This window comes from Panthera pardus, unplaced genomic scaffold (genome assembly GCF_024362965.1).
Source record: "Panthera pardus isolate Hobbes unplaced genomic scaffold, ASM2436296v1 HiC_scaffold_11, whole genome shotgun sequence".
NCBI lineage: Eukaryota > Metazoa > Chordata > Mammalia > Carnivora > Felidae > Panthera > Panthera pardus.
This window is the reverse complement of record NW_026526666.1, coordinates 90,067,729-90,095,347: the sequence shown is the minus strand read 5'-3', so window position 1 is coordinate 90,095,347 and position 27,619 is coordinate 90,067,729. Positions and strand designations below refer to the sequence as shown.

The 27,619-nt window shown below is 52.9% G+C and overlaps 1 protein-coding gene across 1 annotated transcript in view; it reads left to right on the top strand.

Moving 5' to 3' along the window:
• The window catches only part of ZBTB40 (zinc finger and BTB domain containing 40), a 38,082-nt gene extending 14,887 nt beyond the window's left edge, over positions 1–23,195 (top strand). The window contains exons 6-17 of the mRNA XM_053898833.1: positions 2,267–2,403; positions 2,814–3,015; positions 3,370–3,503; positions 5,141–5,309; positions 5,628–6,095; positions 6,855–7,061; positions 10,870–11,034; positions 13,575–13,789; positions 14,945–15,107; positions 15,804–15,890; positions 17,075–17,292; positions 19,130–23,195. Coding sequence (XP_053754808.1) covers positions 2,267–2,403; positions 2,814–3,015; positions 3,370–3,503; positions 5,141–5,309; positions 5,628–6,095; positions 6,855–7,061; positions 10,870–11,034; positions 13,575–13,789; positions 14,945–15,107; positions 15,804–15,890; positions 17,075–17,292; positions 19,130–19,324 — 2,360 coding nt within the window. The 3' untranslated portion in view covers positions 19,325–23,195. The remainder of the gene's footprint in view (positions 1–2,266; positions 2,404–2,813; positions 3,016–3,369; positions 3,504–5,140; positions 5,310–5,627; positions 6,096–6,854; positions 7,062–10,869; positions 11,035–13,574; positions 13,790–14,944; positions 15,108–15,803; positions 15,891–17,074; positions 17,293–19,129) is intronic.
• Positions 23,196–27,619: the final 4,424 nt, after the last annotated feature.

The following is a 27,619-nucleotide window of genomic DNA, read 5'->3' as shown; positions in this document are numbered from 1 at the left end:
CCCGGATTAACCTTAAGCCCCTCATGTACCTTCTGTCTGGGGGAAGTGAGTCCGTGTCCCAGCCCTTAAGATAATGGGCCAAGTCTAGCAGTTCTCCCCTGTCCCAGAGCACTTGAAACTGACAGGGCTTTCAGAGAAAGGGTAGTTGGAAAATGAGAGAACTTTTTTCTAGCTTCTAGAAATAATGAATACTTATAGACTTGAACAATTTAAAAAATAAAGAAGGAAACAACCTCGGACCGTACCACTTGATTATTTTAGTGTTAAGACATTGACCTATTTTGTCACATTATTTTTACAATGTTGAGATATTCTATCATATTTTATAATTTTATCATTTCCTCCAGTATACCCTAAGCATTCTCCCCCACATTTCGGAAAACTCCCTGTAACCCTATTTTTTGAAGGCTATGTAGTTTTCCATCATAAGGGTGTATATATCGTGTATTACTCATGCCCTGTTAGGGGTACGTGTCGCGTAATGGTTAGGGCTATCAAGACTACCTGGGTTCGTGGGGCACCTGGGTGGCTCCGTTGATTAAGCTTCTGACTCTTGATTTTGGCTCAGGTCATGATTACACGGTTCGTGGGATCGAGCCCCACGTTGGGCTCTGCGCTGGCAGCACAGAGCCGGCTCGGGATTCTCTGTCTGCCTCTCCCCTGCCCATGCTCACTTTCTCTCAAAATGAATTTAAAAAATAAATAAATAAACTTAAAAAAAAAAAAAAAAAAAAAAAAGACTACCTGAGTTTGTTATCCTGACTTACTTTGTAGCTGTGTGACCCTGAGCCAACGATTTAACTTCTCTGAACCTCATTTTCTCCTCCCTCAGATGGGGGTAAGAATGGTACCCATTACATTAATTTTTTTTTTTTTAATTTTTTTTTTAACGTTTTATTTATTTTTGAGACAGGGAGAGACAGAGCATGAACGGGGGAGGGTCAGAGAGAGGGAGACACAGAATCTGAAACAGGCTCCGGGCTCTGAGCTGTCAGCACAGAGCCCGACGCGGGGCTCGAACTCACGGACCGCAAGATCGTGACCTGAGCCAAAGTCGGACGCTTAACCGACTGAGCCACCCAGGCGCCCCTCATTACATTAATTTTTGTGGCCACTGTGAGATAATATATGTACAATATTTAGCACGTTTATTAGCACATCATAGACACTCAGTAAATGAGTGATTTTTATGATATTAGCACATCATAGACACTCAGTAAATATTAAGTGTTCTGTTCATCATCATCACAAGTTATATAGTGGCAGATACTTTTGTACACAGACTTTTTCCCTTCAGAGCATTTCTTTTTTTAATTTTTATTTTTTCTTGTTTTTTAGAGAAAGAAAGTGCATACGTGCATGAATGGGGGGAAGGGCGGAGGGAGAGGGAGAGAGAGAATCTTAAGCAGGCTCCACATTTCAGCACAGAGCCTGATGCGGGGCTCGATCCCGTGACCCTAGGATCATGACCTGAGCTGAAATCGAGAGTCAACCCACTAAGCTTAACTCACTGAGCCACCCAGGTGCCTCCCCACCTCCCTTTTTTAAAGTGTTTTGAAATTTTTTTTTTTTTTTTAAGATTTTATTTTTAAGTAATCTCTGCACCCAACCTCTAGCTTGAACTCACAGTCCCAAGATCTAGAGTCTGGTGTTCTACCGACTGAGCCAGCCAGGCACCCCCTTCTTAAGGCATGATTCCCAGAAGTGGAGTTACTGGGCCAAAGAGGAGAATATTTGTAAAGCTAAAGGAAATGCCTGATGGTTTTTAGTTTTCTTTTAAATTAAATATAACCGTTTAAGAGAGAGTTTCAGATTGGCTCAAAGGGCATATACACAAAACTTAAGTATAGCTTCACTACCAGAGTCTTGAGTCATGCCTGCTAGTGTTTTGGATTGCCGCACGGATCCTCAACCTCAGGCTCGAGGAGTAACACCCCTTAAATCTGTACCTCTGGATCTCTCTTACAAGTGTGCCTTCTAATTACCTCCCTGTTGAGCAATCGCTAGCTTCTGCCACTGAGCGCTGACTTTTAAAGCATTAGTGGTTTTGCGACCCTGAAGCACCAAGTGCTTAAGGGTAGACCAAAGGAGATCTGAACACGTGTGTATGAGGCCCCAAGCTGGGAGCCAAATTTGCCTTCTAGAGGAGACAGAGAGCTGGCATTTCAGCTCTCTTCCTCTGTCAGCTCCCCTAACCTTGTGTAGGAGAAACCTGTAGGGGTGTTTCGTTGTCACAAACATTATTGTTTTGCTAATATCCCTGCAGTCCAAGCAAGCCCTGATGATTATGGGACTGAGCTGTTGAGACGATATCACGAAAACCTTTTGGAAATTTTCACAGACAACCAGACATTACTAAAAATGATCCCACACATGAAGGGTTTAGCCCCTGGAGAGAGAGAGGTAAGAGAAAAAGAAGGGGGGAGGGAGGGAGGGTGGGTAAAATGAGAGAAGGAAAAAAGATGAACATATATGCATACTTTAAAAATATATTTATATTACATAAATATACACACAGCCATATTGAGAAATGCTAAGGAGTCAGTAGAGGAGAAAGAAAACAAGATGATTTAATTTCTAGGGCACAGCAATAAGTTGGAAGTTGTAACTTCTGCAGTAATAAGAAAGGCATTCAGAAGGAAGTGTGAAGAACTTGGTCTTGTATAAAAGTCTCTCAGGTTGGGAGGTGAAGGATGTTGAAAAACCCCTCCCCAGAAATACGTCCACTGTAACCCAGGACCCCGACTTGCAGCTTTGCCACTTGTCTGGTGGCTAGAAAGTCCCTCACTGTATTTTTGTGCCACATTTTGAAGGTCATGGAGAAGCTTGTGAAACAGGACTCTGGCTCGGGTGGTTTCAGTTCTCTGATGTCAGCAGTTCTAGAAAAGCAGACTGTCTCTGCAACAGCCGTTTGGCAACTGCTGCTGGTGGCTCAGGAGACAAAGACCTGCCCGTTGAACCTGCTCATGGAGGAAATACGAAGGGAGCCTGGTGCCGATGCTTTCTTCCGGGCAGGTAGGCTACCTGATCTCTGTCCTAGCTTTGCCCCTGGTAGAGATTATCGTCAGCCTTGCCAGAAACTAGAAAGAGCTCTCTATGGTCATCCTCCACATCCCCACCATTGGAAGTAAGGACTGGAAATTTTGTTCAAGGACATGGGGGTTTGTGAACCTTTGAAAATATGCAGAAATCTAAGCCGATATTAATTATACTGTAATTGCAGTGATGTTTGCCATTTTCCCCACTCCCAGCCCCAGGAAGAAGATCAGTGAAGTGTATTCTCACTATGAAGAGTGGAGCTGAGAAGGAGTGAAGGAAAAATGGTGTTCATAGTTCCAGTCATGAGTTTTTAATCCTCCTTTCTTTCAGCGACCAACCCAGAAAGTGCGGCCTTAGAAGCCATGCTAAGGCATCGCAGACTGATTCTAGAGGCCATCCAACAAGGGACTGGACTCAAGTGCTTTACCGCAGAGGAGGAGCAGCTGGCAGAGGCTGTGAAGGAGGTGCGAGGGGGCGGGGGGGGGGGAGGGGGGAGGAATGACAAACATTTTTCCAGAGAATTCTACCAGGCCTGGGATGCTCTTGTTCCTAAGAGAGACACCAAATTCCGCAGAGTGCCTGTTGCCTGCTGAGCCAACCCTTCGCGGCACCTCTTTGTTTTTTTATTGTCCCAACTCTGTGTGGCAGGTGATGTCATCCACATTTTATAGGTAAGGGAACTCAGGCTCCAAAGGGTTCCGTGGCATGTCTGGGATGCTCTGGCTGGTCAGAGTCGAAGCCAGGATTTGAACCCAGGCTCATGTGACTCAAACCTAGCTGTATTTCATTTGTCTAAACTTAGGTAAACTCAAAGGGAACCATGAGACTATGCCTCAACACGTTCTAAGACGCAACTGCTTTCAAAGGGAGGAAAGTAAAATTGGTCTTATTACATACTCTGTTCTGGCGTCTAGGAAGAGCCAAGATAAACATAGATAGAACAAAGCTTTTGCCCATATGGGGTAGCAAATAGCGCCAGCTCATTTTCTGTAAGGCTTCTCGGTGTGGCCCGCATCCCAGAAAAACCAGGTGGGGACTAGGGGGGGGATTCATGGCTGTCCAGCCCAGGATCGTGTGCTTCTCCAGGGGGGAAGAATTCTAAAGGGACTGAAATTCAACTACAGGTTCACCTGTAGTGCTTTTTAATCCAAGTAGGCGTGGATGGTGTGCAGAAGGGCTGGTTTCTAGCTCTGTCCGCACAGGTGACAGCCCCACCTTGGCCTGACTCTCAGATGTGACGAAGGTGGTGCGTGTTTCTTTGGGGCTTCCGAGGAAAGATGTACCACTAGGCTCTCTCCAACTCGCCTCGTGCTTCAGGAATGGGGCTCCTGCAGTTGATGAGTTTGAGCCTCGCTAATGAGTCTCAGGCCTGCCTCCAGGGACATCAGGTTTATTTAGATAGGCTTGAAAAGAGCAGAAATAAAATGTCTTCCCGAACGAAAATTCCATTTGGCCATCTGTGGATGGTTTTAGCTTTATTTTCTCAGTGTACTGACTCTTTCTGCTGATAGCTGTAACATTCTGAAAGAGGATGGCTTTGAAATCATATTCTTGGCCTCTTTAAAGCCCCTATTTGAACCTTCTTTAAAAAGCTGAGTTTTTTCATGAAAGAAAATGTTTAAAAGGGTACATCTAAGTGTCTAAAAATGTGAGGCCACTGATCATGCAGAATCACTTCCAGACGTTGAGACAATTATGTATTATGAAAAATGATCTTGATCTTCAAGACAGAACCACCAGCTACCAAATCCTACAGCTTTCCAAGCTTTTAATATTAAGATCTAGAAAAGTTCTTTTGGAGACTCCTGGTTTCTGAGAAGATATTTCTCATAGAAAATGCTTAATGCTTCCTTGCTTGTGCCTTCTTTGTATTTGCACATTTGTCTTGACATCTGTCTCTTTTTTTTTTTTTTTTTTTTTAATTTTGCCCATTTCCCTGTTCTTGGGGAAAAGAGGGTTCTCCACATTTATCACAAGAAATGTAAACTTGTTACAGAGAGAGCAGTGCCTTCCTGAAATCAGCTTTTTTCCCTTAAGTTGAAAACCATGGAGAAAACTGCTGATACTAACCACAAACCTTTGTCTCCTGGTATTCATTTAGATTCTGAGCATTTCCCCTGAGACAGCCAGCCCTGAAGCTTCCCTGAAAGCAGTGCTGAGCAGAGCCACGGAAAAATCTGTCGCGGCCGTTGAAATATGTTCCCTCCTGTGCAGTGTCCACAGATCTTTCCCAGGCCTGCAGCCTGTCATGCATGAGTTGGCATACACTGGTAAGGAACAGAGTGGGGTGGGGGTCCTGTCAGGCCCGCGGGTGGTTCCCCTGTTAGAGAGAAGAGGCGGTAGTTTGCACAAGAGTTCATCCATTGCTGCCTTACTCCTTCTGTATGCTCTCGGTACCTGGAGGAGTCCTAGGCTACGTGTGAAGTGATGCTCTTCACGTGTATCGGCGAGTCAGGGTGACAAGGGTATCACTTTAGAGTCTGAGGAGGGTCTCAAGTAGTCTCCAGTGTATCCTAAGGAGAAAAGTTGGGAAGCAAAGTAGAAACGCAGGAGAATTTCCAGAGCCGTGTGATTTCTCTTACATGCAGGCTTCCTTACTCAGGAAGGTGGAGAGAAGGAAAGGTGGAAAGTGAGCAGTAAATTTCCCCGCGCAGCCAACGACAGAACAGATGAGAAGGTAGCCGAGCCAGCGGAGGAAGGCTGCCGGTCTGGGAAGCAGAGCAGTCAAGGAGAGACCGGCTCCTTGCCAGAGCCACAAGCGAAAAACACGTCTGCCTCCCCCGACCCTGCCAAGAAGAGCTTCGTCTGTAAGGCCTGTGACAAAAGCTTCCATTTCTACTGCCGTCTGAAGGTGCACATGAAGCGCTGCCGGGTGGCCAAGAGCAAACAGGTGCAGTGTAAGGAGTGCAGCGAGACCAAGGAGTCTAAGAAGGAGCTGGAAAAACATCAGCTGGAGGCCCACGGTGGAGGAGGAGAGCCCGATGCCCCGAAGAAGAAGAAGAAGAGGCTTCCAGTGACATGTGACCTTTGTGGGAGAGAATTTGCCCACGCCTCAGGTACTTTGAGGCGGGCGAGGTAACTTAAGAGGGTGGTAACTCTGGACATCGCAGTGTGGATTCCAGGCCTTGTGTCTCGTGTGCAGTGAGGGCCGTGGACTGGCCTGGGGAACGGAGCGGGTTCCTACAGACGCAGGGTCATGTGTTGAGAAGAGCGTGAGCTTTGGCGTCAGCTCTCTTAACTTCCCCACCTGTTAGGTAGGCGCCCTGATAGCACCCGTTTTTTTGAATTGTTGTCAAGATTTAAGATAATACAGTTACACACCTGACGTGCAGTGCCTACGACAGAGTTAGGACTTCGTGAACCGTGGCCCTTATTATTCAGAATAACAGCCAGCTATTTAACACTCGACTCTTAGGTTTCCATGCTGTTACTTGTTTCTCGATAATAAGTAAGTCACAGAAACCATGGGGTGTATAGCCAAAATTATTTACCCTTGTCCCAGATGTCAGGGAAACCTAATGAAACGTAAAGTGAGTTCTTGTTCCTCTGTGGCAGGCCCTATTTAAGAGAAAGAGGGGATGGGAAAGATAAACCCAGAACACTTTGTGCCTGAACCAAACAGGTGGGACCGAGGTGACCTCTGGAGTGCTGGGCGGCGGGTGGGTGAGCAGCATGGCTGTGTGAGGTCGGAGGGAGCGTGGCCTGCTGTCCTGTGGTTCGTGCTGGGCTTCCTCTCGGGGCCTGGTCTCAGACAGCGCTCTCGTGTCCTCCTGCTGGCTTCGTCACGCTGCTTACTGGTTCCCTCTGGTCCCTAGGCATGCAGTACCACAAACTGACAGAGCACTTTGATGAGAAGCCTTTCTCCTGTGAAGAGTGTGGGGCAAAGTTTGCGGCCAATTCTACCCTGAAGAACCACCTTCGCCTTCACACTGGGGACCGCCCGTTCATGTGCAAGCACTGCCTCATGACCTTTACCCAGGCCTCTGCCCTGGCCTACCACACCAAGAAGAAGCACTCGGAAGGCAAGGCGTGGAGAATTTCTTCATTTTCCCCGCCGACTTTAACTGTATGAATTGCCTAAAAACCCGTGGATCTGGGCATGATAAAGATCTCAGGTAGCTTACAAACAGCGACCGTGCAGCCTGTGGGCACACGGATGACCAGGAGTACATAGGTGCACAGGTGTGCAAGACGCTCCGGTGAGAGTGTGTGAAGAGAGGCTGGTTCACCTGGGCTGGTGACTCCATAGTTGGAATCTACATGAAGCCAGGGGTTCCTTGGGCTTCGAGGTGGAATTCAGGCGTGAGAAGAACCTTGGTTTGGCACCTGCTGTGGCGCTCGCAGCGGCAGGGGCTGAGTGATGAAGCTGGACGTCCTGTGCTCACAGAGCTGACGGTCTAGGGTGTGTCTGGGAAAGAGACAGGGGCCGTTGGAACAGGGAGTAACACCGGGGAGATGGAGGAATGAGGGAGGGGTTTCTAGTCCAGTCGGAGGGGAGGCGTGTTGTCAGAGAAGGCTCCTCGGGAGATTCTCTGCATCGTTCGGCACATTTCTGTGGAAGTGACGGTCCCACCGTCCTCTCACCCGGACTGCGGGAATAGCCACCCAACTGGCGTCCTGGCTCTCCCCTTCTCCCTGGACTGTGTTCTCGGTCCACAGCCCCAGGGATCCTTTCAAAACTAAACCATATCCTCTCCCTTCTCTGCTGCGAAGGCTGTCCGCCTCGCTTGGTGGAAAATCTGAAGGCCTTACGATAGCCTGCCAGGCTCCGTGTGACCAGCTCCCCTGGGCCCTCTCCCCTGCCCACACCCTGTTCTCTCCGCTATACCTGCCGTGGGCCCTGCATTCTTGTCCTTCCCGCTGCTCGGAATGCTTTTCATCCCTCCCCACCTCCTTCGGCTCTTTATTCACACTTCTTCCCGTGAGTCCTTTCCTGACCGCCTCGTGTGAAATCGCAGCCCCAGCCCCCCCCCCCCCCCCCCCCCCGCCGTTCCCCTGCGTGGCTCATCTCCACAGTACCTGTCACCGGCCATCTTCTCTGCTTCATTAGTTTACTGTGTTTCTAGTGAGTCTCCTCCTGTCAGAATGCCAGCTCCCTGAGGGTAGGGCTGTTAGTCTTTCCCCCCACCACTGCGTATTATTGGAACTTAGAATAGTACTTAGCAAGAGTGGATAGACACTCAGTAAACATTTACTGACTGAATGACTTTCCTGAGCACGACTCCAGGTAGCAGGGGCAGAGTCACTATACACAGCCTGCTCTCGTGGAGTTTACATTCCACTGGGTAAGAGAGACCGTGAACAAAGGTGTAATACAGTCAGATGGTAGTACTTGCCCTGACGAGAAGTAAAGCAGGGTGAGCGGCAGGAGGGCGGCAGGGCAGGGCTGGGGTGGGGCGCCCTCTGTGTCGTCAGAGAAGGCCTCGATGAAATGAGGTTTGTGTGGAAACCCGAGTGAAGTGAGAGCCGGAACCGGTGGCGGATCTAGAAAAGCCTCACAGGCGCAGAACCCCCTCTCCAAGTGGGGAGGAGCCTTGCCTGTTTGAGAGACCACAGGAAACTAGAAGGGGCCAAAGCAGCCTAAACGAGACAAGAGGGTGAGAGGTAAGGCTGGAGACGTTGCCAGAGGCCAGGTCTCGTAAGGGTCTTGTTTTGTTTTTTCTAAGTTGTTGTTTTTAAGTTTATTTGTTTATTCTGAGAGAGAGAGAGAGAGAGCACGCGTGTGCACACACACGAGTAGGGGAGGGGCAAGAGAGAGGGAAAATGGAGACCCCCCCCCGGGCAGGCTCTGCACTGTTGACATAGAGCCTGATGTGGGGCTCGAACTCACGAACCGCAAGATCACGACCTGCGCTAAAACCAAGGGTCGGACGCTTAACCAACTGAGCCACCCAGGTTCCTGTAAGGGTCTTGTAAGTCAGGGTTGGGACCGGTTGTTATGCAGAAAGTGCTAGTTTCTATTGCTGCTGTAACAAATTACCACACACAGTGGCTTAAAACAATGCAAACGTAGTATCTTGCCATTTTAGAGGTAAGGGGGCCAAAAGAAGTTTTAACGAGCGTAGAGTCAAAATTTGGCAGGTGTGTTCCTTCTGGAGGCTCGGGGCAGAACTCGTTCCTTGTTTTCCCAGCTTCTAGAGGTTGTCTGCCTTCCCCGGCTCGTGGCCGTGGCGCTGCAACCTCTGTGTCCCTCATCCCGCCTCCTCCTCTGACCCTCCTTGCTCCCTCTTCCAAGGACCCTGGTGATTATGTTGGGCCTGCTGGTATAATCCAGGATAATCCTGTCATCTGAAGATCCTTAACTTAATCATATCTGCAAAGCCCCCTTTGTCACGTGAGGGGACACATCCCCAAGTTTCAGGGGCTAGGACGCGGACGTCCTTGAGGGCCATGATTCTACAGCAGGAAGCCATAGGACAGTTGTGAGCAGAAGATCCCTAGGATGTGACTTAGGGGTTTTTGGAGTTAATTCTGGCGACTCCAGCCTGTCAGCTGTGATAGGGCAAGAGTGTGCCCGGGGAGGCGAGGTGGGCCAGTCATCTGGTGTGGAGGTGATGAGGCGCTCAGCTGGAGCTGTGCTAGGAGCGGTTGTAAAACGTTCATGTTTGAGAATGCGTTGTTGGCACAGAAGTACAGGACCCACGCTGGGCTGGGTGCCGATGTGAGGGGGGAGTTTAGGGCGGCCTGGAGTTTCTGGCTTGAGCAACTGAGTACTAGATGGTGCTGCCGTTCACTGTGGTGAGGAACCTGGAGTGCGTGGGGGTGGGGGGTGCTGGGGTTGCTGGGGGTGCTGGGGACAGGGAATTGGGAGCTGTGTCTGCAGTATCGGTTAGACCTCCAGGCGGAGAAGGAGGGTGATGGGCGGTGGGATGTGCAGGTCCGCAGTTCTGGGGAAAGCTGGGAGCCGGAGACAAAAATGTGGCCGTCGTCAGGGTACAGATGGCATCTGAGCACCGGGATAAGGTTCTCTACGAAGTGTGAATAAGGAAGGCCAAGGGCTGAGTCCTGGGCTTCTTAATAATTCCACTCTTGATTGAAGAAACCCTTTTTTCCCTAACAAATCTTATTTCAAAGCCCCACATGTGAACGATGAACATGGCATTGATTGCTCTCGCTGAAGCAGGCCCTAGGGTTTGGGGGACCTGGACCCTTGCCTCACTGATTTCTCCACTTCTCTGTTGGCCCATAATGGACATTGGAGGCACAGCTGGTCGAGTGGCTTACAGATGCCGGCGTCCGAGCCTTGCTCTGTACCTGTATTTTCTAACAGTCTTTGGCAGTCTGGTCATTGTATTCTCATAATGTGCATGAGGAAATAGAGAAGCCAAATGATTTATAATAACTTTATAGCAAGTCAGCGGGAGAAGGCTTCCATTCTCTGAGTCCCCGTCTGTCACCTTTATGTGAAGTCGCAATTCTGCACTGTGGCTGTGGCAAGGGATCCAGACCCTGGGCGTGAGGATGTATCTGGGCATGAGAATGTACCTGGGCATGAGAATTTCTGGGCATGAGGACGTATCTGTTTCCTGGGAGTGGAATGAGCTCTTCCGTACTTGGGGTGGCCTGGTTAGCAGATGGGTAGTCTGTGTGATGAGAACTCTGTCCTCATTCCTCAGGGGAGAGAGACCACACTGTGCCATCAGCTGTGTGTGTGCCGCCGTCTGATAGAGGGGCTCAGACCTCTCACCCGGTGTGTTGCAGATTGCTTGTGGTTTAATGTCCTCTCCCAGATCATATTCCCCACCACGTGCCTTGCAATGTGATCTTGTTTTAGGAATGCCGTGAATGTTTGGTGCTGTTTCTAATGGGTAAACTCGTGTATGTTTCCAGGGAAAATGTATGCCTGCCAGTATTGTGATGCTGTGTTCGCCCAGTCCATTGAGCTGTCCCGCCACGTGAGGACCCACACCGGGGACAAGCCATATGTCTGCAGGGACTGTGGCAAGGGCTTCCGGCAAGCCAATGGCCTGTCCATCCACCTGCACACCTTTCACAGTACGTACCGAGATTGTGGAGTGGATGTCAGGCACTGGCTCTGAGAGGGCTCGTAGCAATCATGACAGAAAGTGACACTCCACCAGAGCCAGCCCCGTTTGCTGCCTTCCCCTCCCCTATTCTCCTGCAAAACCGAGTCCCTTGTTCCTATTCCAAGAAAAATCCCATTTTAACGTGTCATCGTGTAACGTCCAGGCTGTTTCCTTGTCTCCTTTTTAGCCCACCTGGTACTGCTTGGCTGACAAAGGCAAATTATGCTTGAAGGAGATCCTTGATAACAGGCTGCAGAGCACCAGAATATTCCCATTAGTCCACCGAGCTTCTCTTTCCACGCCCCCTCCCGCCCCCACTCATCTCATAGCCCTACCCGCCTTCCCCATTGGAGCGGCCGGACGCTGTCTGAGCTCATGCACACCGTTGTACGTGGTCCCTGCTCACGCCGCCCTGAAAGCCTTCTGCCCCGCGTTCTCTCTCCAGGGCTCCCCTGGCCACCTGGTCAGTGGGGTCTGCCCCCATTTTTGTCCCCTTCTGCCGGCACTGATACAAAGACGTGCTACTGTTCGACACACACATAGGAGGGTACGGAAAACTCCGTCCTCATTCCGGCCTCGGGAGATGGCCAGTGTGGTGTCTGGCTGGCCACATTGCGGCTTCTCCAGCAGCAGGCGTGTGATCGACACCGTGTCCCCGGGAGTTAGGAGGAGCTGGGCTCTCAAATCACACGGGCCTGGACTTGAATCTTGACCCTGCCGTTTTCTTCCTTGAGACCTTAAGCAGATTTCTTTACCTTTCTAAGCCTCCTGTACCCCTTCTGTACATGAGAGAAAGGGATGCCGCCACCTTGGATCGCTGTGAGAGTTAGTGAGGTATCCCGTGTAAAGCGTGACACAGAAATGCTCACTAAATGCCAGATGTTATTACTGGTGTTGGAAGCAGCCCTCCCAGATGCCATTTGTCACCGTCAAAGCCGGTCTCTCTAGCACGTCATGCACCCTGCATACCCTTCTCCCTTCTCCCCTCCCCACCTCTGTTTCCCTTCTCCCCTCTCCTCTCCCCTCCCTGCCTCTGTTTCCCACGCACCAGTTTCTAGCAAACACAGGGCCTCACAACATGTACTTAATGTCGACCCATGCAAATCTGTTATCTGCCAGTTGGCAAAGGACATTGTTGGGGCTCCTCTGTGCCCAGCCCGGGGCTGGACACCGTGGACGATGCAGGAGGTATACACAGGGCTGCCCCCTTCCCCCAAGGTGTTCCTGGGTCCCCACGTCCAGCTCGTGAGGCTCCCAGATGAGTGAGATCTGGCTTGGATCTAGTGCCATCATTTTATGTCCTTTCAGCCTTTTTGAATACCATGCTCCTCTGGTCTCCTTTTCCTGGTAGCATTACCGGGGAGAGGGGTGAGGGCGGGACCGGTCAATCGTCAGGACGCAGAGGACCCCAAAGACTTCCGGGTCTTAGGAAGCGTCCCCGGTGGCAGGCCAGCATCCAGGCCCCTCTCCTGAACTGTTCCTTACCTGTGTCGCAGGCCCGCATCATGGCTTGCGGAGAACCGCTTCAGAGCGCCCTGACAGCAGCGTCAACTGAGATTTCAAGAGCTCATGTCCACAGGGAAACTAGTTGATGACACCGAGTGCTGCTGTGCGTCCAGATTCTTGAATTAATCTGACTCGGTGCACGTGTAGGATCGGCTCGTGGGCAAAGGATGAAAACATTCTGCTTTCCGTTGCTTTCAGAAAAAATAAACTGAAGTTTCCTGCCAAAGCGACAGCACACGTTTCCTGCATCGGTGCTAGTTCTTGTTTGTGAGGCCTCACTGCAGAGTTGGCATGTCCAGTTAAGCAGGTGGCTCGGAGCAGGGCCACGGGAATGAGAGCTGGGACTGTCACCCAGTTCAGCCATTCCCACTGGTGTCACTGCGCAGGCAGTCTGTAAGCCTTGCTTTTCCTAATCTCTAAAATAGGATGATAATAGATCCCACTCGTAGGATTATTGGAAGGATAAAGGGAGTTAATATGTGCAAGGCACTTAAAACATGCCTGTCGCATGGCACTCATTAAACATTGAAAATGTTTTCTTTCTTGAGTCTAAGGCGAGGAGCGAGGAAGCCTTCTTCCTGTCAGTCATGTGCTGACAATAAAGGAGATAGCATGCTCCGGGGAGTTTGTTGGAAATCTCTGTAGAAAACGAGAAAACTCAGAAATGCCCACCGCGAGCAGGGAAAGAGCAAGGGCACTGCTCCGTGCAAAGTACTTAAGCAGAATTTAACTTGTAGGGTGTAACGTGAGGAATCGGGGTGAACCGCTTGATGCCGCGGAGGTGGTTAGTACAGAGGCCTCGGGGGAGTCCCTCCTCCCGGGACGAAGGCAGGGGGCAGTCAGGTGACCACCGCACTCGCAGCTGGTCCTCAGCGTCTGCGGCCGTGCCTGACGTCTGAACGGAGTCCGGCACCTGGAGCTGCACACGGCCCGCGTCTCACTGACTGCTGCCTGTCGTTTCTTTTCCCCTCCGTCTCTTCTCACGATGTCCCGTGGCACCAGACATAGAAGATCCCTACGACTGCAAGAAATGCCGGATGAGCTTCCCCACCCTGCAGGACCATCGCAAGCACATCCACGAGGTCCACTCCAAGGAGTACCACCCCTGCCCCACGTGCGGGAAGATCTTCAGCGCCCCTTCCATGCTGGAGCGGCACATGGTGACCCACGTCGGGGGGAAGCCCTTCAGCTGCGGGATCTGCAACAAGGCCTACCAGGTGACCTCAGGCTCTGCCAGGAGCGCCTCCCCCTGTCCCCAGGCTGCCCTCCCTCCGATCTGCCGGGAGCCCTGGAGACGCTGATGTGGCCGCTTCCCGTGAAGGATGCAGCTTGTAATTACTCAGACTCTCGAGGGTGATCTGGTCAGAGTAATGCTGTTGGGAGCTTTAATTGCCGAGAATTCCTACACCTCTTCTCTCAGGTCTCAGCCTTGTCACGAACCGAATGCTGCTTTTTCCCTGCGGACATTCACACTCTGTGGAACCCATTGACCCTGTGTGTCAAGGGATGTGAGAGTGACGATGGCTGCGTAACACTGCCTGGAACTCCCTTATCTAGCACAATTACTGGGTGGTGGTTGTTGTGTAACTCCCAGGGAAGGGGGTCTGCTTTTTCACCTTCGAATTTGGTATATGATTAAGGGGAAACCCCATATGGAACTAAAAAGAAACCACATACGAGAAACTCAACTCTAAAACTACAGAGAAAACGGTGGTTCTTGTGACAACTGTAAGATTTGGGTATACGGAGAGAAGCACAGCTCAACAGAAATGGAGCACTAACTTTGTGCCGAGCTGGTGCTGTGACGTCAGGGTTACAGAGCTGAGTAAGGCCTGGGCTTGGCCTCTAGGAAAGCGGAACTGTAGGCACAGTGTCTCGGGGCTCTTCTGGAGCCCGGAAAGGAGTAGCAGTTGCTCATGGAGCAGGGACAACAAATGCTCCCGCTCCAGGAGGGTCTCTGCTGCTTCCCTGGGCCTCTGGGAGGCAGTGAGATACAGCCCACACACTCCAGGTGGAAGGCCAGGGTTTGAATCCTGACCCTGCTCTATACTAAATCATATGACGTTGGGCAAATCATTTAGCCCCTCTGTGCCTCAGCTTCCACCTCGCTAGAAAGGTTCTGGCCTCTCTCTCATAGGCTTGTTGTGAGGGGTGAGAGTTTCTGAAGGGCCAGGCTGAGCCCTGCCCCATAGTAGCCTCTTGGCAAATACACAGGTGCCTTGTTCCCCAGCCTTTCCTCTCGCATGGGCTCTCAGTGTGACAGGTAAGAGTGTGGGTCTAGACCCATAAGCTCATTTGTCTCACGAGGGCCTGGTGAACTCTCCAGCTTGTTGGAACGTTCCAAGACTTAACATTTGCCGTATTCCTTGCAGCAATTGTCTGGTTTGTGGTACCACAACCGGACCCACCACCCTGATGTGTTTGCCGCTCAGAATCATCGATCTTCCAAATTTTCATCGCTCCAGTGCGGCTCCTGTGACAAGACCTTTTCCAACACCGTTGAACACAAGAAGCACATCAAAGCAGAGCATGCAGGTGAAGTTCGGGTGCCTGTAGACGGGGTGGGAGCTGACGGGCGGAGTGGCTAGATGACAGCATCCTGAGCTCTGTCCACAACCCCAGCTTCCGGGGCTGTGGTGTGGTGTGGCAACTGCCTTCGTTCTGTCCCAGCACACCACCGCACTGGCCCGTCGGTAACGGTAAGCAGCAGCTTGAGTGGCTGTGGTTTTCAAACCCAGAGGCGTGGAGCACCGTAAGCTCCTATGGGCCCCTGAGCGACAGTGGCTCATCATGGTACCCGGGAAGTGGTGGACGGGCTTGGGTGGACTCCTGACTCCGGCGCTGATCGGCTGCATGACCTCGGCCGGTGACCGCTCTCTTCTGAGCCAGATTCCTTCTCTTCAGAAAGTTCTTAATACCTACCTCGCAGGTCAGTCTGCGGGGTAATCACTGCGGGCTTGAAGCATCTCCTGTGTGTGAGGCGCACGCTGAGCTCTGGTGGGTGCCTTCTCCTTCCCCTCTCACGGCAGCCCTACTTTCCTCCGGGCGGCCCGTTCTGATCTGGTGCTCTTTACACTAGACCGCACTGACAGGTTGTAGGCACGAGGTTCCCCGGGGAGACGCTGGCTAAGTGTTCGCCGTCGCTGCCACCCCCCAGCCCTGTGCCTCTCCGGCCCGAGAGGGCCGTCCTCTTGTTTGTTCCCAGCACCTGTTTCCTTGTGTGCCCCGCAGATACGAAGTTCCACGAGTGTGACCAGTGTAAGGAGCTCTTCCCCACACCGGCTTTGCTGCAGGTTCATATCAAGTGCCAGCATTCAGGTCAGTGCCCCTTCCACGACGTTCCTGGGCCCCGCCGCCCCGGGGATGCTCTTCTCCACCGTCCGCGGCTGTGCGGTGTGTGGTCCAGGACCCTTAATCAACGTGTGCCTCAGTTTCCTCATCTATCAAACGGGGACAATCGTAGTGCCTCCTTCCTCACGGCGTAACTGCAAACTGAATGTGTTCGTACCCAGGGAACACGGGAGGCGCGACCCCGGTGGGCATCCCTCAAGCGCCACTGTGGTTATCGTAGTCAGGGCCGTGTCTCATCAGACCTGAAATGCTAGTTTTTAATGAGCCGTTAAGAAAGAAACACTGCTGCCAATTAAACTATACTTAGTTGTCACTTAGAATTTGCAGGCCATTCTCAGTGCCGTTTGGGACTTAATGTGACGGAGGCTGTACGCACTCCTGTGTGTGCACGTCGGGAGGAAGGTAGACAGAAATTACCGTGAGCAGCCGCTTCTCAGAGTAGCTCTCAGTTTGACCGCCAGGGCATGTGTCGTCGTGCGTGATGTCTACTCCGCATCAGCACCACTGGGGACGGATACACGCAGGCCGTCGGTGTTGGTCCCCTGAGCGTTAGGGAAGACTAGCCCCTTTGTCCTGCTGTGGGGATGTAGCTGAGCGTCCACCGCTTACCGCGTCCCTCCTCAGCCATTTGGTTCCTGTGAGCTAGCAACGTGCGCTGCTCCCGTCTCGGGGGTTTCCTTCGAAGCCCTGGACGCACACTCCGCAGGGCTTGGTGCCGCCACCTTAGACGTCCGTCCCTGTGCAGCCGTTGGTAATTGTACGTCACCCGCCGCCTGGCCCGCAGCAGTCGTGAGATGCCGTTGGCTCCGTGTCAGGGATGTTAAAACGTGCCTCTGGGACCTGATGAAGTGTAGTATCGTCCGCACCCTTACCTGCAGTTGAGTGAAGAATGGGCTTCAGCAGAGGCACTTGGAGCCTGAATCTGGTGCTGTGCTGCAGAGCCCCTCACCTGCGTGGGGCCCATTCCTGTATCTTTCACGTTGCGTTCCTTTTCCTAAAGAGGATCCCCCAAAGCTACAAGCTTCAGGCCCCTCAGAACCTACATCTGCGTCTGCACCTTGATCCCGGCCGCGCGGCCTCTCCCCTGTGCCTGCTCTTCCTTCTCTCAGTCGTTCCACCCACAGCCCGTCCTTTGTGTCCCCCTCTTCCAGGGTCGCAGCCGTTCAGGTGCTTGTACTGTGCGGCTACTTTCCGCTTCCCGGGAGCACTGCAACACCACGTGACCACGGAGCACTTCAAGCAGTCAGAGAGCACCTTCCCCTGTGAGCTCTGCGGGGAGCTCTTCACCTCGCAGGCCCAGCTTGATGGCCACTTGGAATCTGAACACCCAAAGGTGACGGGCTCTGAGACTCAAGCAGCAGCCTCACAGGTGGGGCAGGTGATGCTGGGGCCTTCGGATATGAGGGTGCTAACACGAGGTTCCTAAGGCTTCTCTAGAGGCAGCTCTGTCATGCCACCCGGCCTTTCTCTCCGGCTCCCAGAGGGTCCCATGAGTAATTATACTCACGACCAAGAGGGCCTTGTAGAAGAGTCTCTCTGGACCTCTTAACCAAACAAAACAGAAAATTCTAGTCTCCTGGCGAACACATGCAGATGGCCCCTGGGTAGAGGGATCCTGGAATGAGAATTTCCACAAGCACAACAAGCTTGGTTTCTCCTCATTCACACACTCCCCATCTTCTGCAAAACACCCTGGGGTACGGCAGGAGCTGCGGGAGGCCTCAGAGAAGAGGGGGTGAGCTCTCTGTCGGGACCCCTGCCGTTGAAGCCTGAGACCAACCACCTTCAGGGCCAGAGACACCTTCGAAACACATTGGGTGTGTCAGGGCCATTCACCTTTCCCGGGGGGAAGCTCGCCTCTTCTGATGTTTCAAAACTAAGCTTGCTCCAGCCCCTGTCTGTGTCCCTGGTCCTCTTCCTGCTCTTCCTGTCTTCTCCAGCGAGGGTGGGTAGAGGAGGAAAAGAAACCCAGTTCTGTCGATCGTCTGTGGGTGGACTGGAACGGAAGCATTAACTGCTTGAACGGTCCTGCTGTCCAGCCCCACAGATGAGTCCTTTGTGAGCCGTGTTCTTACGGGCCTCTGTGCGAGCAGAGACCAAGGCAGGTGGGCAGGCTCCAGGGAAGTCCCTGCTGCTGTATCACCCACGATGGCCCTGCTTTGATCTTTTTTATATACTAGGATTTTATATACTAGGATTTTATATACTAGGATTCTTGGTAAGTTATGATGTCTTATGAGGAGGGGGAAGAAAAAGGTTTCTGTTGCTAAAGAATAAGGAGAAACAGTTTGAAAACTGCTATCCCGGGTGATTTTTTATTAGACCTCAGAATTAGTCCCCTCATCCCCACAGCACAGACAGGTGACTGAGTTTGGCCTCCCCTGCTCTGCCCCCTCAGGTCTAGCGCTCTGCTCCTCACTCCGGGCTGATTCTCAAGAGCCAGGGCAGCGGTACCCACTACGGGCTCTCTGGTTTCAGAGTATCAGGGGGCACCAAGCTGTCCCGAGCTCCACAGGCCACGAGCATCAGCGTGGAGGTCCGGGCGGGAAATGGGTGTTTCGCCACGGACTGGCTCTCCCTGGGATGGGAAGGCCGTCTGGAACAGGTGACCCGGATTTGGAAGAAGTCCGTGTGGCCTTAGAGGGGGGCTGCCAGCCTGGGGAGGCAAACGAGGGAGCTGACGGAAGTCACATTTCCTCCACTCGTCCCCGCTCCCAAGTTCTGTAGCCACACAGCCTCCAAGGAAGGCTCTTTGCCTGACTAAGGGCCAGAGACACCGCCTTTGGCAAGCCAAGGCTTCCGATAAGTCTTTCCGTTTCCGTGGTCAAGCCTGAGACCGGCCACCTTCAGTAGCATTCCTTTCAGTGGCGCTCCCCTCCGCAGCGTGATCCTCGAGACAGGAAAACCCAGTGTAAGAAACTGAGCCCGTGTTCACCGGTGGGTAATCACAGAGTCCGGGCACCCTGAGATGCGTACTGAGCTAAATTATAGCAATTTAGCACACGGAGTTATTTAAATTGTTTGCCTGCCTTCTCTTTTGCATCGCTGCTGTGTTAGACTTGCCTCTTCCCATTAGGCACATGTAATTGCTCTCCTCAGGTGAAAACATAAATATCATCATTACAGCATGAGACGAAAACCACGTAAATTCTGGGGAGCCCACTGTGGACACTGCCCAGAGCGGTCTCGCGGTCTTTCCCTTTCAGGTGATCCAAACCCCAGAGCCGGCGGCCCCGACAGAGCAGGTGATCACCTTGGAGGAGACCCAGCTTGCTGGGTCACAGGTGTTTGTGACCTTGCCGGATTCACAGACGTCTCAGACCAGCTCTGAGCTTGTGGCGGTGACCGTGGAGGATTTGCTAGATGGTACCGTGACCCTCATCTGTGGCGAGGCCAAGTGAGTGGCTGCCCATCCAGGGGAGGGCCCTGCGTTTGCCCCAGAGAGAACGCTCCGCAGCTTTGCCCTTTGCCCTCCGCCCCCGGCTGGCCCGAGTAGTGGGCATCTTAGCCTCCACCAACCGGAACACTCTCACTTCGGTCTCATAGAACCAACAGTGCTGGAGTCATCGGCACCGACACCGCTGCCCTTCAGAGGGGACGGGCCTACTGCAGTGGCCTCTGTGATGAGCAGTGGGACGGGAGCTGATGGCCAGGGCACCAGAGAGGGGCTGTGTGCCGGCAGCCTTCCCTGCAGAATGGCAGGTGCCTGTGGGACGGCGGTCACATATCGGGGGCAGCCTTCCCTGTGCAGAATGGCAGGGGTGTGGGGGACAGTGGCCCACAGATCGGGGCTGCCGGTGCCTTCTGGCCGTCTAAAAATGAGAGCAAAGCACAACGGACCATCCAGAGACCCCCAGGCTGGTGCACACTGGCCTCTTCCTCACCCTGTCATCCTCCCATCTGCTCGGGAGGCCCAGCCCACTCCCGGTGGACGGGGAGCGGCGTGTTAACGTGGGAAGGCCTCGCTTCCATGCCGAATCCCACCTCGTCAGGACCGTCAGCCCTTCCCCAAACGAGGCCTTGCCGTGTTTCTGCGGGAAGCAGTCAGTGTGGGGCCGTCCCGCTGCAAAGACAGTCCCTGCCTTTCCGGGATATTTTCCGTGGTTTTCTGTACCTGAAGGCTGGTTCCCGCAGCCTTCCCACATTCCCCTCACCCCTATTTCCAGTCAGAGCGGGAAATGTCTACGTGGCCCGCAACCCTCGCTCCCTCATTCTGGAGCTGGCGTTACGGCCAATGAACCAGGGCCCGGCCGGGTGCGGTGGTGCCCGTGGTTGCCCCTGGCTCTTCCTCCGGCCCCGCTCCCCCTGCCTTGCGAGGGGCCTGTCGTCCGACTCTCCAGGCTGCCGCTGTTACCGCAGGGTCGTGAGCCTTTGGAGTCTGAATTTCACCAAGTTTTTTATGTGCGGTTCCTAAAATATAATCTGATAATTAATGGTTTGTGGAATCCGTTATGAAGTGCAATTAGATGGATGTAGGTTCCCGCCGTTTGGAGGGAACGACTAGCATTTGTCTTCTTTCCTCGATGCCAGGAGGTCGCAGTCTGCTAGTGCAGTGTTTACACAGCAGCCAGGGCTCCCTGCCACGGCGAGGGGCTTGACCCCCCGCGGAGGTAGTGCCCAGTTGCGTCGGCCCCCCGCGAGCCCACGCCTCCTTGCCGAGCACATTTCGCGTGACCCCGTCCGAGCAGGGGCAGGGGGTCGATTTGGGACCCGGTGAGGACTTCACCGCCTCCGCGCCCCGCTGGAAGGGCGGAAGGCGGGGCCTTGCCGCTGACCGGCGCGTTCGCTGCGGCCATCTGGCCGTGCGCGGGCGGTGAGGTCCAGCGCAGGCCTGTGCACACCAGGCAGCTAACTGCTCCTGCCTCCACTCGTGTCCTCGTTTCGATATGCAAGTCACTTGAGCTTGTCGGCTCAGGGATCTTCCCATTGTGGAGTAAATGAAGTTTTCAAAGGCAAGTCCTCAAAAGCCAAAACCTGACCAGAAGATGGTGCTCAAACCCTTAAGACGTGGCCTCCGCGTGAAGCCCTCACTGCTCCTGCCACGGCCGTCTCTTCTGAAGGTTTTTCGGTCCCGTGGGCCGTCAGACCGGGAGAGCTCTCGATCTGCAACTGGCAGAGTGGCACCGAATCGCCCCTTGGGACCAGACGAAACCCTCCGGAAGAGAATGGAGTGGCCCGTGCTTACAGCGCCACAGGGGCCAGCCCGGCGGATAAGAGTGCCGCTCCTCACGAGCCTCGGCGGCGGCTGGGGATTGCAGCGCCGTCAGAATCCCTTCTAGTCGGAAAACAAATAGAAACTTAATTGCTAAGGGCTCGTAGGGAAAAGTGATTTTTCTTTTTAAAAAAGTCTCCTGGTGAAGGAAAGCTGAAGTTTTTAAACCAAGTTCTAGATCTTTTCAAGTACCGAGAAATCCTTTCTCAGGCCTCCGGTGGAGCCCCACATTGTGGCACGGCACACATTTCCTCCAGAATCGCCAGACCCGCAGCTCACTGTGCTGGGAGCAAACAGAGGGGTCAGACGTGTGCTAGGTGCGCGCCTGCCCCGTGGCCTGTTCGGCAGGAGGCACGGACCCTGTGCCGCTTCTAGTCGACAGCGAGGAAAGGTGCGTCCTGAGTTTAGTCATTGCTCCGAGTGGACCTCTGCAGGGCACTGCGTGGCGGTGATTTTACAGTGTCCCTCCCCAAAGATGCCTAAGTGTGGATTTTAATTGTAGGAAGACTTTTTCTAGCTCTGCTGTTTTGGTTCTTTCCTCCCACTGCTGCCCGAGAGACCTTCTGAATGTCTGCCACAGAGGACATTGTCATTGTGCTCTCCTCGGTCCCCGTCACTTGCTTTCTTATGGCAGAGGTGTCTGTCTGCCTTGTTGCCAGGGCTGCGCCCCGCTGGCCTCCAGGCTGAACCCTGGCGCGTTTGCGGTGGAGTGGAGGAGCCTGTGGGCTTCCCGGCTGCGTTCAGTGGGACCGCGGACTTTCTCTGCTTCCAGAGCTCGTGGAGCAGCCGGTGAGGAGTGGAAAGGCAGTCAGATTCCAAGCTGGAGTCTGCTTCTGTGGGAATAATGGGGATCATTTATGGAACGGGATTTGCCATCCCAGGTAAGTGAGACGACAGATAGGAGATTCAAGAGCAAGGGTTGCCCGAGGAAGGTGGGACTGTCCCAAGTACCTGAGCAGCACCTGGGGCCGGCAGGGCAGCAGAGGGGCTGAGGCAAAAAGCCTGTCTCTTCTGTCTCAGAAGCTTTATGTTTAGAAGCCTTTGAGCCCAGCGAGTGCCAGGGTCTTGTCTGTGCTGTGAATCCTGGGTTCCGTGATGAATCCTGGTGATCCATCCAGGGCTTCTGTGCGGAAACACTGACCCTCCTCTCCCACCAACCACGGGTGTTGGCCACATGCCCCAGGGAAGAGCTCTGATGGTCAGGTGCTGAGGGACAAAATGAGGTCTAGTCCGACAGGGCGAATGGGTTGGGGGGGTGGGGGGTGGGGGAGGTGGCCTACTCTGCTCATGGTTTTCAATAAATCAGGTGTACTCTCAGAATCGAGAAAGATGAGATGGGCCCTAAGAGTTTCTCACTGCAGGTGATGTCGCGGTCTCCACAGGCTGATGACATATTAATGAGATGGGAGGGCTGTGCCTTTAAATCTCAATGTGCCTGAGATCTATGAATTGCCTAAGGGATGGAAGAAACTGGTAACCTCGCATAGAACGGTTGTAGGGGACAAGCAGCATTTCTATTAAATCGGGAGTGGAAAGCTGGACAGTGACAGAGAAATTGCTGGGATGTTTTAATTATTCCTCCCAAACAAAGAACAGCAGCCTCAGCCCTGCTCCGCTTGGTCCAGTGTATCCCAGGGTCCCTTGAGTTGTAGGGAAGAAATGGGATTAACAGTAAGATTTGTGGGTCGAAGAGGGTATCGGAAGCAAGTTGATGATGATTGTTTTGTTGTCATGGAAAACCTTGGGGCTGGTAGGACTTGGGCCAAAGGCTCAAAGCACAGCCAGAACTCAGAAACTTCCTGCGCATACAGCTGTGCCTCTAAGGACGAGGGAAGCCGCCTGTGTTCTGGGGATCATGTTGAGAAAAATTATTTCCTGGGCTAATTCACATTGCGTCCCAACCGTGGAAATGTTCGTCGTTTCTCTTCCCAAGGCCAGCCACACCTCCCACCACGGTCAGGACAACTAGCCAGCACCTGGTGCTGTGTAAATTAGATTACAAACCGTTATTTTCATTTAACTTGCACTATTCTGTATAAATAAAATACGTACTTTGAAAATCTTGTGCTGCCTGAGTTTCAAATGGACTGTGATGTTACAGACCTGTTTCCTCTTTGGTTCTGGCCAGCTGTCAGATGGGCACTGGCTTGATAGGCCTGGTGTCCTCAGGGCTCTTGTGCCTTCAGGCCACACGAGCATGGCCTGGCCTGCGGTGGGGGGGGGGGGGGGGGGGGGGGGGCGGACGGATGCTGTCCTGTCACGTGGAGGCTCTTTCCAAAGCCCTCTTCCCAGGGAGCAAGTGTGCCGCAGTGTTTCAGAGATGGGCGTAGGTGCGCCACCTGGGTATGTCCGAGCTGTGCCACTTTCTGACTGTGTGACCTTGGGGGAGACACCCTCTCAGCCTCCCCCCTCCCCACTCCCATCTATAATGGGGGATATTGCCGTACAGAACTGTAGGGAGGTTCCAGGTCTGACTTTAATGGGCTTAGCGTTGAGACTGTAATTGTTCGCGAAGTCTTTCACGTGGAGGTCAGCCGGTCCCTGCGATGGCTGGCACTGAGGCGGGTGTCCATTCCTGCACCTTCATGTTTCTCTTCTCCCTCCCTCCCCCTGCCTCTCTCTCTCTCTCTCTCTCTCTCTCTCTCTCTCTCTGAACCCTCGGGGAACCTTATAACACCCACCACTTTTCATTTATCTCTTGAATCTCAACTGCCCCAAAGCACAAAGTGCTGAGCGGATGAGTATAAAATAAGCAGAAACCTTTTGTGGTAAATAGCTGAAAATGTCACGTTGCTGGCAGCCAACGAGGAAACCGAGAGGCCGCACACGGGCAGGATGTACCTCGTTTCTGCAGGAAGAATCAGCGTGAAAGGCAAGGGGAGGCGCGTTCTATCCAGAGGTCCTCTAAGGTCAGGTCAGCCTGAGGCTGGGGAAAGGCAGGCGGGCAGGGTGGCTCTGTGCTCACGTCTCCCGGGACAGTCCTGGAGTGGCTCGAATGGATCCCTGTCCAGAGCCCACAGGGCCTTTATGAAGGAGTGCCCCTGCCTAAGCGGTCTTTGGAGAGAGGCTGGAGCCCTCTGTTGTAAGCAATAATCCTTACAGGGTGCTGGGTGGCTCTGGATAATGGTAATGCACCCCTGGGCTCCAGCCACGAAGGTGAATGTGTGCAGAGGTGGGAAATGGGCCGAGTGATCCCTTGACAATCCAGTTATCTCCGCCCTGGGCCTGGGGGCTGCTGTAGGAGGCTAAGCAGCACAGTGGGAGGGGCATGGACTAACTAGACGAATGACCTTGGGCAAGGCCTTCCTAAACTTCTACCAGCATATAGATGCTTTGGAAATGATGTTTGCAACACGTTTAAAGAGCCTGGGGGGAGAGGGCAGAGAAGGGCAAGAAGGAGTACGTCCAACACATCCTTAAGGTAGAGGGCCTGGAGTAGAGTGCCGGGGTGCCCAAGACCAAGGTAAGACTCCCCTCTCTGGGCCGTACCGTGTAATCCCAGGGCCTCTGTCCCAGACCCAAGTGAATGGGGATTAGGGGGGGACAGGACATCCCAAGTGGAGCAGGGACTGTCGGAGCCCCTCAGCAGCACAGCCGAGGAGTCTTGTCTGAGCACAGGTGGGGGCAGCACCCAGTGAGAACCAGGGAGTTGGAACACGGAGTATGTAATGATGTCTGGTCTTCCCACCCTGCCTCTGGAGTGTTCTTGTTCATTGTTTCTCTTACCCTCCACACTTATGCTCAGGGATGTGTTTGGGTGTAAAGAGAAATGTAGCTTCTGGCTGCCTCTGTGTGAACTTGTCCTAGACCAAAGGGCTTCACCCTTCACTGAGAAATACTCCAGTACCCAAGGCTTCACCTAGAACAGAGGGTCTAGGACATGGGCAGAGACACCAGGTTCGGGGGTGCCTGGCTGGCTTGGTCGGTAGAACACGCGACTCTCGACCTCAGGGTTGTGAGTTCGAGCCCCATGTTGGGTGTAGAGATTACTTAAAAATAAAACCTTTAAAAACCCACAACGAGGTTTATTTCTTCTTGTGAACGTTCTTTAGGCTTTATTCTTGTGCCCCGGTGCCATCTTCTGCCCTGTCAGTCAGTGCGTGCCCACTAAGACACCTGCATCTGTTTGCACACTTATCGCACCAGACGGTGCACTCAAGTGCTCAGTAGATGCCGCTTGTCTGGCTTGCCCTCGTGCCCCTCAGGGAGAAACCCCCTCCCACATCTCCCCCCTGCCAGCGAGGCTGTTCCCCAGGCCACCTGAGGGCTGGTCTATCAGAACATCCTCCTTCCTTTGTCCTCCGAGGAGAGATTAGCAGAAGGCTCAGAGCAGCTATCCAGGCCCAGAGCTCCCCAGCTGCTCTGATCAAACACCACTCCTGCCACTCTTCTCGCACTGGTTCCCCCAGCGTAGGCCAGAAACAGCTGATCAAACACATCAGGACAAGGTCAGTCCAGGGACCCATAGCCCCCTCCAGGGAAGATTTCATAGACCTGCCATCAGGAGGGTCTGATAAAAACAGGCAGGGGGTGGGAAGAGGGCCCACGGGGCTGGCGCACGACCGAACAGCTTTTCATTCCTTTTAAGGTCGGAACCTCTGTGCTCGACACAGGGTCCAGACCAAAGCCAGCACCTGCAGAGAGGCCGGGGCTGGAGCTGCCTGTGAGCCCAGGGAGTGTAGGTAAGACGGGGAACAGGGCGGCTGTGCACGCGCACGCGATGGGCTGAGACGTGTCAGGCAGGAGCGAGGGTGGGTTTGGGAGTATGGGGTTATCAGGTTGTCACAGGGTGACTTAAGATCCTCCCTCACTAAAACGTGACCCCTTCAAGGGCAAGAACCGTACATCATCGTTTCTGTTAACACACACAGACGCACACGTGCACACAGTTAACCAGGCACCTCTGGTGTCTGATGGCAAAAGGTCTGTTCTCCCTGGAGTTCTGGGCTCTCTGAGGTCCTGTTGTGGCCTCAGTCCCACGCCAGATGCTGTAGAGGTCGGGTCGTGCTAGGGACCGATAGTCATGTTGCCCAAACAAAGATTATGAGAAAAGAGGACCAAAAGCATCCATGCTGGTCCACACCTAAAGTACCTATAAATGCTGTGTTTGTCTCTCTCTCTCTCTCTCTCTCTGTTTTCTTTTACATAGGAGTGGTTAATATTTTTTTGAAATATTTTCCTAATAATCCCTGTTAAGTGCTTACTGTATGTAAGCGCTTGGGACACAGAGCTTTGTGTAATTTTACTTCCCTGGCACTGTGACGTCACTGCTGTTATCCCGTGTTACAGGTGAGGAAACCAACACCAGAGAAGTCACTTAATGAGTGACAGAGCTGGTGAGCAGGGGTTCGAACACAGGCGCTCTGACTCCAGAGCTTTTTCTTACGTGGACGCTATATCCAAGCATTTCTCGCCTGGGACGCCTGGCTGGCTCCGTCGGCAGAGCGTGTGACTCTTGATCCTCAGGGTTGTGAGTTCGAGCCCCACGTTGGGTGTAGAGATTACTTCAAAATAAAACCTTTAAAAAAAAAGGAAATTGCCAAGCATTTCTTGCTTAATACCTAGTCGGCCAGAAAATATCTAGTCAGCTATACTACCAGTCCCTGACAGCCCGGCCTGCCGTACCCGGACTGTTGTCAGAGGGCCTAGCAAGGCTCCCTGCCTGCTGTCTCCTTTCCCTTCCCTTCCCCCCGTCCCTTCCGAGATGGCCAGTCAGGCCTAAACCTCTGCTTTTATCCGCTAGAAATGTGGTGTCATGCCCTTTGCCTTGCCTTTGGGACTAGCTGGTCTGTGGCCAAGGGCCCACCCCGGCTTCACCAGCCCTCAGTCAATACTTGCCATCTCAGTCCAGGCTCACTCCAGTCCCTGGAGCGTGGAAGGACAGTCACCTGACCAGCCTGAGCCCCGCAGGAGCAGCAGAGGCCTACACAGCCTGGCACAGGTATGCGAGGGTGGTTCCTGGACCCACACAGCTCCGGGAAGCATGTTGGCCTCTCTGACTTCCCCACCTCTCCCCTAATCCTGGGCTCCTAAAAGATAAATGTTTTCCAGAACAGCAGCCAAAGTTATTGGAAAGTATTTCATTAGAACACTATATGAAATGTGGTTCAGAGCCACCCTTCCGAGCTATTCAGATCTAAATTCAATACCCTGCTGTGTCGCTTGTTAGATGTGTGACCCTGGGTATTAGCTTCTCTTTACCTTGATTCTTCTTTCTTTTTTTTTTTTTTTGTCTGTAAATGGAGGTAATAAAAACTCTTAGGGTAATTGTGGAGATTAAAGGTAACACATATAACGCTTTGGTATAGGTTATTGCATGTAGAAAGTGCTCAATAAAAAAATACCACTCGTGGGGCGCCCAGGTGGCTTAGTCAGTTAAACATCCATCCGACTCTTGATTTCAGCTCAGGTTGTGATCTCATGGTTCATGAATTCGAGCCCCACATCAGCGCAGAGCCTACTTGAGATTCTTTCTCTCCCTCTC